We start from the raw sequence: 11,291 nt of genomic DNA, 5'->3' as shown, positions 1-11,291 counted from the left end.
AACGTCACACTCCATGAAATTGTAATTCATTATGAACCTTATTCTGAGAATAATAGCTAATGAAACGACAAAGTAGAGTATTTCGAAGTATATTTGAAGTTCCAAGTTTAAAAAGAAGGCTTAAATTAAATATAATCTACACACTAAAAAATAAACCATCATACATTTATGTTAAATATACAAAATTAAACAATTATAATCATATAACTAATAATAACAATAAATTATAAATACAGAATATTGAAATAATAGATTGATCCAAATAATATTTTCTTGTTCTGACATCGGAATTCAGTTGAATATATGATAACTTTAGGCTGCAAAACACAAGTCAGACGTGGTATTTAATCAGACAGATCATCACCCTTTTTTCCTCATGTGGAAGTTGCTATATACAATTGTGCACAGGATAGATATATCTACCGATAAGATCTAAATAATTATTAATAATAAAGTAAATGTTAAAATCATAAAATTAGACAATAAATATACTAAGAAAAAAAAGTTAGAATTAAATCCATCCTAAAGATTTAGTGCAAAAGCTAATTATGTAGTAATCTCCTGCGATATTACTCCTTATTAAGGCATCAAAAAAGATTCCCCCCCCCCGTTATTTATGCTTGTATTGTATAACAACATACTATAATCATGAAGGATACGCACAATTGCTAATTATAATGCTACACCCAATGTAACTACCCCCGTTATTGTGACCATTTAATCAATTCTTTTTGCCTTTTATGAGTTTTCTGAATACCATTTCTTGGGGCTTATCAACCATAGCTAACCCTTAGGTGATAAAAAAGTAATATTTATTGACTATGTAATATTGGAAAACCTAATGATCATACCCAAGTTTTTAAGTGAAGAAACTAGTCTCAGACAAACTAGTTGCGAACCATCCAAAGCTACTACCCCGTTGTTGTGACCATTTAAGCACTTGTTTTTGCCATTTAATGAGTTGTGTATCATAATTTTTGATAAATTTAGCTAAAATGGAATCATATTTTATGATTAAATTTTAAAAAAAATGAATACTTTCTGTTAGATGGTACAAAATTCAGAGTTCTATTTCGTAATTTGATGTGGATGCCTCTAAACATGCTGAAAATTACCTTAACTTCACAATTTACAATGGGGGTATTTCTATAAATGACATCATCAGTGCCGTATGTCAGGAAGATTTTTCGGTCCGCTTTACAAGGGTGAACGGTTGATTTTCAGTGGTGAACGTGGGATATTTAAACAGGGCAAATGCTACAGCATAGATTAAATCTTACAAGAATATCGTCCAATGGACTGTCTGACCATTATTTTCTTCAGGCAAACATTGGGAAAAATAAAAGGAAAAGGAAAAACTCTAGACGGAAAGTCAATGCCGACCTATTCATAAAGGAAGGAGTATAATGGAGTATAAAATGCACGGTGCAAAAATGAGAGAAATTTTTTGAACTATACAATTAAATCAAACAATTTAAACCTCCTTAAATATTTTTTAAATAATAACGGATGAAGATAATGAACGAGATTATAATATACCATGAAACGGTTACATCGACAGAAAATAAATTATGTTCACAAGTCTTGATGTTCTTAACTCACATGTATACGTGGTGATGTGTTTGACAAAAATGCATGTGTTCTTTATCATGATTAGAAGAAGAAGTTTTTCCTCTCTTTCCTTGACGCAAAGGTGTCAATCAAACTGTCCATGTCTTCATGGAGCGCCTTGTCCGCCATCACCCTGTCCATGTTCAAGAGGGTGAGGGAGGAGAGCCTCTCCTGGTCCATGGTGGTCCTCATGTGGTTCTTGAGCCTTCTGAGACAGGAGAATGACCGCTCCGCCTCACAGCTGCTGACGGGCATCGAGGCCAGGATAACGATCAGCTTGTATAGCTCCGGCATCAGGCGGAACACTCCCGAGCTTATTAACTCCGCAGCAATTTGTGACGAAACCATGTCTTCTGTGTCAATATCTGCCTAGAAAAACATAAATTTTAAACATATAATGCAAAATGAAACATTATAATATTAACCTTGAATTGCTGGAAGATTGCATGGTCTGACTGGAGCTGCTCGAGTTCAAGTCTGTAGTGCTTGGCGACACGCTCAATGACACAGGTCTCTACTTCACTGTCATTGACGGTTGCAATGAGATCCATTGTGATGTTTGTATCGTCAGTGGCAAATCTGATCTCAAGCTCTAATACAATCTTATTGATTGCAACATCGAAATGTGTTTCACGGAAGTAGGATTCAGTTGTTCCTTTCCACTTTATTCTCCTTGGAATCTTCGCCTCCTTGAATTCCAAATCAATTGAGTCCTCCTGGTCAAATACTGATTTCATGTCAGACGACTTCAACTCAGCAATTTTCCTGATTGATGCAAAGATTTTCTCATTCTTAAGATCTTCAAGAGTCCTAATCACTAGGTTGACGTGTTTCCGGGCCTTTGTTAGGTCAACCTTTCTGCCTTGAAGTTCATCTGACAAGCTAGATGTGTATCTGAGGAGTGTCTTCAACAGTTCAATGCCGAAAACAAATTCGTGACTAAAGATGCTGTTGAGCAGAGAAGTTGCTGTTGAACTCGACAATGTATCTTTATCTTTTCTCATTATTATGAGGGTCTTCATGATTCTGACCATCCCTAGAGATACAGCGTGTACAGCATCGTAGCGGAGACTCCAGCGGGTAGCAGACTGGTTCTTCAGGGTCATCACCTTGACATGCTCCTCATCTTTACTTGTTATCTTCACCGGCATGTAGATTGCTGACCTCTTTGGTGACCCTTTAATGAAGTTGTATAAAATTTGTACTGTCCCCATTGTATTTCTCAACAGGGTTATATCTGAGAGAAGATCCTTGACTACAAGATTGAGGACATGGGCGTAGCAGTGGATGTAGACACACAGTGGGGCTGCTTCCTTCCACCTGGCGGCAAGACCCTTCTTGATGCCACATATTTTGGAGGCACTGTCCGCGGTCAGGGAGACAGTGTGGAGGGGTTTAAGGCCAAGATCCTTGACAGCCTCGTGAAGCTTCTCAAACAAATATTTGCCGCCAGTCTGGGTAACTTTTACAAACTTGAGGAAGCTCTCTTTCTTGATGCCTTCACTCGTCAGATATCCCAGTGACAGACTGAATTGCTCCGTGTTTGACATATCTGATGTCTCATCAACAATCACAGAGAACCAGTAGTCATCATCGCCGGCACAAGTCTTGACATCTTTAATTATATTTTCGTCACATTGGATGCTATAATCTCTATCAGCTCATTTTGGATGTCAGGTGAAGTCCATTTGGCAAAACCTGCCCCAGCTGAACCAAATTTTTTGACTTTGGCCTCCAGTTTATCTTTGAGAATATGATTGTCGTGTGAACGCAGGGACAAAAGCTCCAAGAAGTTTCCTCAATTGTTTTCATTAGATTCCGTCAACTTTTTTCTTGTTTCGGAATCGCCCCTAAAAGTCAATCCTTGCTTTGCGAGGAACCCAACAGTTTGGAAAAGATACCTCAAATAAGATCGCCACTTCACGACTTCCTCAGCATGTTGAGACTGAACATGGCCGAGAACCGAGGTATTCTTTCTCTTTGATGTGAGGAAATTGATCCACTTTTCCATCGACAGTTTGTGTTTTTTGTTGTTAGAATGAACTTTCAACGAGGAACTGTTTTTCCATGTTTTGAACTCAAATTTCCCAAGGTTGGAAATGGAAAATTTGGAACAGGCGAAACACTTGGCTGACTTTTCAACCTCGTCATATTCTAGCCACGGGAACTTACGGAACCAATCATATTGAAAGTCTCTGGAGTATTTGTCATCTATCTGAGGACTGTATGTTTGTAACTTGGGTTGTAGGGGATGATCTCTCTCGCCTTTAGGCACAGTTTCCCGCTCAGTCTCCACTCTGGTTCTGGTCTGGATGTCCTTCCGCTTTGGCTCCCGCCCGGTAAGTATCGGGTCGCCCAGCTGGCTCGTGAAGACGACAGGGTACTCTGGGCCTCCGTCCACAAACTCCATCTCCTCAGTCTTGCTGTTCTCACCTCCCTGGACATTGTCGCTAGTCTCAGAGTCCTCTGCAGAGGGAATATTGTTGTTGTTGACTACAGAGAGCTGCTCGGGAGAGAAGATTGGTCCGATATCGAGATTAGGAAGTCTTATTCCATGAGAAATCCGTCCGCTGGGGTAATTTGATGAGTCGCCATTATTTTCTGTGTCTGCAGTAACTTTCTCTTCAGCAGAAACGGACTTAGATCTTGGTTCAGGCAGTAAGGCCTCAACTGGAGCAGGGTCATTGGGACAGGAGGAGGCAGTGACTGAGGATGAGGATGTAGCAGAGGAAGTTTTCTTAACAGCAAAGTTCAATGTTTTCTGCTTCTTATGATCAATTTTCACTTTATACTTGCAGCTGGGGTCATTCTTATGGAGTTTAACTTTGTGATCATTAAAGTTGTCCTTCTGTATTTCCTTCTGACAGATAGAACAAATCACCCACTCTCTGTTAAAATGCGTTTTCCACTTCCCGTGATACATTTCTGATAATTAATAAATTACTGCAACAATCCACTCTAAAAAGTACATAACTATTATTTATGTCCCTTTTAAGCAGTAATAATTTAATTTATCTTGTATTCAATGAAACAAATTCTCACGCTCTTAAATATTTCAAGAGTACTCCATACGAAAAATGTTGTGTGCGTCTTTTTTTTTTTTTTTTTTTTTTTTGGCTGTAATGTACTTCACATTTGCAACCAGTAACGTTAAACGTAATATCTAACTCAAATATCCACTCAATGTGAAGTACTTTAAATCCCTACGAAAAATGTTGTGTGCGTCTTTGTTTTTTATTTTTGGCTGTAAAGTACTCTTGAAATAATTGCAGTAATTTATTAATTATCAGAAATGTATCACGGGAAGCGGAAAACGCGTTTAATATTCAAAGGTTCAATCATTTATATTTATAAAATGACAGGCAATATTTGAAAGAGATATTACGGTAAATTACAGGATTTGAATTCAAATTTCTGCGATTAATTGAGATACCCGAGAGTGTTAACTGTAGTTTAAAACCTCTGTTTTATCTATCTTACTTAATTTGGGCCCAATATTGTCTTAGAGATATAATTTATTAATTTACTAATTCTATAAATGTGCCGGTGAATTTTGGCTACTTTAAGTACAATTTGTGGTGCCTCCGAAGGATTAATCAGAATCATTTTTTCATTTAAATGAACTATAATTTGTTGGAAAATGTATTCCATGTTCAATTTTGAGAAAAATTATCTAGCTTCCTTTTGGGTGGACGTGCTACAAATATGTAATTTTATTATAATGACTCAGTACTATTATGAGTTGGTCATAAGTTACATCTATATAATAGATTTTAATAATTAATTAATCTATATTTACATACCTATATGATTGGTGGACGGTTGAGTAAGGTTTGTTTTTTTGGTCCGCTGAAGCGGACAAAGCGCAATACTGACGTACGGCCCTGGACATCATTACCAACATCCTCCATTAATTAATGATTGTTCCTGGGGAAGGGAAGAATTTACCCGTGTATTTCTCCATAAATTTTATGAACGTAGGATAATTAGCAATGGATAAGGTTATATTGCATACAATAAGCATCTTTGTGAGATCAAAGTTAAAGTCTGACTTGATGTATTCCTCGTTAACTTGATTATATAGATGAATATCCAAACTCTTGATATGAGATGAGGATAATGAGTGGCGTGTAATTCTAGACAGGGGTCAAAAGGTACATTTATGTCGATAAATCCGACAAGCCATCTGTTTCTCATCCGGTAAGTATTTTCCAAATTCCTGGGCCTCCATTTTCAGAAATCCAGACAGAAGGCGACGTCCTTTTAGGCATTTATTCAGTTCTCTATTGACTATCAGCATCTAATATTATATTAATATTGAATGAAAAAGGCGGGAATGATAAAGTTCTTGATAGAAGAAGATGTATATTATTTAATCAATGATGCCATAAGTATTTCTTCTCTTCTCCTCGCACGTTTTTGTATTCTTAATAAAAAAAATTATCAACCTTAAGTATAGAGAACGAATTTTCTTTTCTTAAGCTGTTATAATTATTTTTTAATTCCTGAGAAGGTAACTTCCCCTTCTATTTGTGAAAACTGCCAAGTGATAACGATACAATGGATTAATTTTTAAATATAACACCAAACTGATGAAATTCAATTTAAACTCATGACACACTGTTCAACTATTGAATTTCATATATAACGATCAAACTGAAAATAAGTATCCAACAAATAAAAAATTAAGATCACGCACTGGTCAAAAATTCAGCAATGGATATCTTTATTAAAGCTAAATTAAATCCACTAAGTGTGAAGAATAGTTATAGTTGTCTCTTTGCACTTTCTCAATGACATATCAAGATTTCCAATGTAAAGACCTTTTTCTCCAGGTGGCTTATAAAAGTCCAAACCTCTGCCAAGGATGAAAAACCATCCATTGTTCAAACGAATCTCTCTATCATGAATAGTATTTGAGTATAATATCGATAAAACTATTCTTTGGCGCTTCAAACTACGAGTTATTTCTGAGAGCAAGGACTTTTGTGTTTCTTGGCCGTCGACATTTAGTTTAGTAGTTAATGTAATCTTTTGAAGATTGGGACATGTTTTGACAAGAAATTCACAAAACCCTAAAAAAAGACGAATCTAGGGATGGAATGTACAAATAGAATCATTTAAAAAAACGCTTAGAAAAGTAATCTTTATTACCTGATGAAACTTTTGAATATATGCATCGTTTATATAAACTTCGGTAATAAAATTGTCCATATAATTAGAAAAAAGACTTTCATAAGTGTGGCCAGTTTCCCCATCCCTTATTTGAATTTGGGAACTTCTGTTCTGCGTACTAGAACTATCAATAACCACAGATTTATATAAATTATTATGATTTTGTTTTTCAAACCTATCGTTTATCCCTTGTATTTCTCTCTTTATTTCTTCTATCTTATTGACATATACTCTTCTTGACATTTTATCAATATCGGATACTACAAACATGGAATTATTATTATAATTGTATAAATTATGAACACCCAATGGAAATACTTACTTGTGCTTAACCATTCATAACAATTAAGGGCATTATGGAAGTGATGAAGAGCCTCATACCAATTTTCATTGTTTTTCAGGTGATGTGCTTGATTATAATGATAATTGGATGACTGAATTCGATCCCTTACTTCCTTGGAACTATTTGCACCCATCGCTATAATATACTAGGGTTTACTCATTTAAAATATATAATTAATAACTAATTGATAGTGTTAACTGTTACTGAATGACACAAGGATTTTAGAATTGTTATCTGTGTCCTCCGCGTTTACTCTCTTCCAATCTACTTTGTAACTAGGTGAGGTAAAAATAGTGATGTAAATTTGTTAGGCGCTCCGTTTTTTTAGAATTATTTTCCTTAGCAGTTATCATTATTATTTAATTTCAAAAAACTAGTGAATAGTGTTGTGCTGGTACTTATTTAGGACTGAGGACCACGGTCTAGTCCGGTCCCATCTAGTCTAGTCCATTTTGCCGCTCTTTACAGAAGATAAAATTGATCCCTCGTGACTAATCTTAATACATATTTCTTATATCTTATTTGTTTTAATAAACATTCGATATTTTAATGAAAAATTCCAAGGCCGATAGTTGAGGACTGGTGCCAAGGACCGACAGTTCGATGGCCCCAGGACTGAACTGTACCAAAAAAATATGGACCAACACAACACTACTAGTGAACTTCCTTTCATAAGCAGATTCAATTATATTTAAAATCTGATTGAACATTCATATGTGCTCATAAAAGACGGAGAGTGCCCTTGAGACTTTGTTGTGGAATTATAATTGTAAGTCCTTGTTGGACTCAGAGTAGAATTAAGGATACATATCGGAGTAATTCCTGTCAATGTCCCTGTTGATTTACTTCTCCCCTCCTCCCTTGTCACAGCTGATTGTAGCTGATTTCCTCCAAAACATTTTTCATGTTATTGTCAAAAATCTTTAGTCTTATTCCATCTTCTTTTTCTTCCCTAAACCTTATAAAAAAAGTCTGCAATGATACATAGCAACAAGAATAGAAAATAATTCTTAAAATTTTACGTTCTTTATTTTTCGTTTTATATGAAGTAGTCGTTTGTTAATCAAAAAATTCTTTTTTATACGAATCCTATTTTTAGCAAAATCAATTCATTGGTTTGGCTTTGATTCTCGGACACACAGACATTTGAATTTAATATATACCAAATTAAAATCTGACACTTTGAATTTTAAACTTCAATAATATATAATTTATTAATTAACAATAGAATTTCAACACAATACATACTATAAATCAATGTGTGTCTTAGCTTTCTTAATCATTAATGTAGCCGTCCTTAGAAGCCAAAATTGGCTTCCAGGGGACAGCGGAAGGTATGTCGCCCACTAAAGATATATTCCTCTGTCATGGCGTCCAAGTGTTAGATGACAGTGGCTTTGACAGCCTCAGTGTTTAGAAGACGGACACTGAAGGCCAACCCCCTCGACTACACCCAAAATGTGTAGTCGAGGGGCACCATGAGAGGGACTACATCTCCAGTGGGTGGCAGGCCTTCCGTTAAGGGCGGCTACATGAATGATTAAGAGAGCTCCGAGAACATCTATTTATAGTATTAATTTTGTTGAAATGCTACTGTTAATTAATAAATTACGTCGTGTTGAAGTTTAAGATTCAAAGTTTTCAGATTTTAATGGACCACTCGGTATTTCAATCTTCTGGAATTGCCAGAGTATAACAAAGAGTAAAAGTAATTATTTGGGATGAATGTACAATGTCACACAAGGGGCATCTTTAAGCGAATGATCACGTTCCGATCATTACGTGACATTAAAAGCAATGACACTCTCATGGGACCATGGTCAACTCTATGTGATATTCTAACGTGTTGAAAGTCCAAATAATATATTCCCTCAAATAGATTATACCAAAAACGTTGTAGATGAAAAGATTAATAGGTATACTTTGTCATGGAATTCTAGAGGATTGGAATAATCACGCATAATTTGTATTTCTAGAAGGAGTGCAACAAAAAAGGAAATTAATTTGTAGTATCTTTCTTTTTTTTCACCATATGAAGAAGATAATAAATACCTAAGACTGTATCAATTCCTTTTTGTAGTGGCAACCTGAACATTATTTTTCGATTTTTCAAAGCTGGTATCGTTATTATCTAATTCTATAGGAGGGAACATATAAGTATTGGTTAAATAATATTTATTTTGTTTTGCATTTTTGAAATAATTTAAGCGAAGATAGGCGATAATGTTTACTTCAGAGGGAGAAGTTAGTTAGACAACAACTACCTATAAAATAATGAACAAAAAAGAAGAAAGATTACACGCAACAACTGTTTTTCCTTTTCTATTCCTGGAAGGTAGTTGTTTCGTTGCAAACACGCCAGCTTTAGATATAACTAAGAATGAGAAAATTTCCTAAATCCTCATGAGTCTAAATCAAAAGGAAATGTATAACTTGACAAGTTTGACAAACAGATCACTATATAAACTATAACGGTCCTTAGTGTTGTGTCGGTCCAGTCCAGTCTCAGGACTAATCCTATCCATCCTTGGGACCGAATCTTTGGACTGCCAATATTACAACTGACTAAAAAGAAAAATAATAATGTTGAGTCACATCAACGAGGCCCAGACTTTATAAGTTTTTAGGACTGAGCAGTGTAATGTATTCGTGTTTCCTTCCCCCTTGTTCTCTTCTTTTATTTTCTTGTATGTATATATATGTGTAAAGTACAGTCTTTTACCTCATTTTAAATATAAATAGTCGTGTATTTTATGTATGTATCAGAGTAGGTTAATGTATTACTAAGAATATAATTGTTCCTATTAGACAACCTTTGTTTTATTCCTCCACGTCTTTCCTCTCCTCATTTCTCTCGGTCATCCTGGATTCCTTGGTTTAAATAGTTTGCGTCACCTCAACCTCGTCAAGACACAACAGCAGGATGGGAAAAAATTCTTCAGTCCTAAATATAGAGTGAAACAACCATTGCTACCAGGCCACTCGTTATTATTTACTCAACTCTATTATGCAATTTTTGAGAAGTTAAGTCATTTTTTTACAATTTTCCTATGAGCAATGTTGTAGAACGCATAATTCGCTGTCGATTTACGATGTCTTCATTCATGGAGTAAATCGTCTTGATCGAGGTCCCAGTCTGCTCCCTGATGGCCTTTAGGGGCAATCCAGCGCGAAGGAGCGCTGCTATTTCAGTCCTCTTCTCCTATACTGTGTTCTCATGGTTGCGACAAGGACAATGTTTTTCTTAGCAATCGAGAGCTAATCACGTGTTATACAACATTGATCATGGGAAAATTGTAAAAAATGACTACCTCTCAAAATTTTCAAAATAATAATAATTTTTTATAGTCAAAAGCTATAATAAATATTCTTACATTCTGGAAGGAGGAAATATGTATTAGTATAATGTTACCACTAGTATGTGAATGTCAAAAGTAAGACATAGGATTTTTTGGAGAGTTATATGTTTAAGTCATCTTTGGACTCAGTGTAGAATTGAGAATCAACAACCGAGTAATTCCTGCCTAGATACAGAGTGGGATTTGTGTTTATTTCTTCCTCTCATAGCTACTTGCAACTAATTTAATGAAGCGTCATAACAGCTAAGCTCCTTTCATCCCAAATATTCTTCAAGTTGTCAGGGTGACCACCACGTTCATTTTGGGTTTTTTTAACATAGCGATGGATATCATTCTTTTCGTCTATGATAATCATTAGTGTGTCATAGATGAAGAGTAACACTAACAATTTGTTGCGGAGTAAGTCCTTGTGGTACTCTGAGAAGAATTGAGGATCGATACTGGAGTAATTCCATCCTATATGTCCTTGCTAGATACAGAGCGGGATTTGTGTTTATTTTCTTCCTCTCACGAATACTTGCTGCTGACTCCTCCAAACGTTCTTCAAACTTTTTTTTGATCGATTAGGGACAAGAAAAGTAGGATAATTAAAGGGAAATCTCTTTTTATTTCCACTCTTATAGTTAATTTTATCTTGAAAGTAATCTCCATTGGATACAATACATATATGCCAACATTTTTTTTATTTTTTTTCAGTCCTCCAAAAAAAAATTATAGACACTTTTTTCATGGTCTTTAGTTCCTTCCACGAACTTAGTTTTAGGGATTCAATAGACTAAAAACTGGTTCATCGGAGTAGTATT

The 11,291-nt window shown here is 35.4% G+C and overlaps 2 protein-coding genes and 1 long non-coding RNA gene across 7 annotated transcripts; all 3 read right to left on the bottom strand.

The window, feature by feature from the left end:
• Window positions 1-296: 296 nt before the first annotated feature.
• On the bottom strand, window positions 297-990 carry LOC139904910 (uncharacterized). Its single transcript, XR_011779181.1, has 3 exons — window positions 852-990; window positions 664-789; window positions 297-432 (listed from the first exon to the last, which is right to left on the bottom strand). It is a non-coding gene; the product is annotated as an uncharacterized lncRNA (long non-coding RNA).
• Window positions 991-1,244: 254 nt separating this feature from the next.
• Window positions 1,245-3,949, bottom strand: LOC139904909 (zinc finger MYM-type protein 1-like). Of its 3 annotated transcripts, XR_011779180.1 has the most exons (3): window positions 2,037-3,307; window positions 1,603-1,980; window positions 1,245-1,383 (listed from the first exon to the last, which is right to left on the bottom strand). XR_011779180.1 is itself a non-coding variant. In XM_071887006.1 (2 exons), the coding sequence occupies exons 1-2, from the start codon at window positions 3,159-3,161 to the stop codon at window positions 1,654-1,656; spliced, it is 1,452 nt and encodes a 483-aa protein (XP_071743107.1). In that variant the 5' UTR covers window positions 3,162-3,949; the 3' UTR covers window positions 1,474-1,653. The 3 variants fall into 3 exon arrangements, 2 of the variants coding, with proteins under 2 accessions (XP_071743107.1, XP_071743108.1); XM_071887006.1 differs by lacking the exon at window positions 1,245-1,383 and having other exon boundaries at window positions 1,474-1,980; window positions 2,037-3,949; XM_071887007.1 differs by lacking the exon at window positions 1,245-1,383 and having other exon boundaries at window positions 1,863-1,976.
• Window positions 3,950-6,320: 2,371 nt separating this feature from the next.
• Window positions 6,321-7,354, bottom strand: LOC121114225 (MIT domain-containing protein 1). 3 transcript variants are annotated; one of them, XM_040708114.2, is made up of 4 exons: window positions 7,109-7,353; window positions 6,962-7,046; window positions 6,766-6,904; window positions 6,321-6,702 (listed from the first exon to the last, which is right to left on the bottom strand). In XM_040708114.2, exons 1-4 carry the CDS (start codon window positions 7,260-7,262, stop codon window positions 6,361-6,363), a joined length of 720 nt encoding a protein of 239 aa, XP_040564048.1. In that variant the 5' UTR covers window positions 7,263-7,353; the 3' UTR covers window positions 6,321-6,360. The 3 variants fall into 3 exon arrangements, with proteins under 3 accessions (XP_040564048.1, XP_040564047.1, XP_040564046.1); XM_040708113.2 differs by having other exon boundaries at window positions 6,766-6,910; window positions 7,109-7,351; XM_040708112.2 differs by having other exon boundaries at window positions 6,766-7,046; window positions 7,109-7,354.
• Between the last annotated feature and the right edge of the window lie 3,937 nt (window positions 7,355-11,291).

The sequence above is a fragment of the Lepeophtheirus salmonis genome, chromosome 3 (assembly GCF_016086655.4).
Source record: "Lepeophtheirus salmonis chromosome 3, UVic_Lsal_1.4, whole genome shotgun sequence".
NCBI classification, from domain to species: Eukaryota; Metazoa; Arthropoda; class Copepoda; order Siphonostomatoida; family Caligidae; genus Lepeophtheirus; species Lepeophtheirus salmonis.
This window is presented reverse-complemented; position numbering and strand designations above follow the sequence as displayed.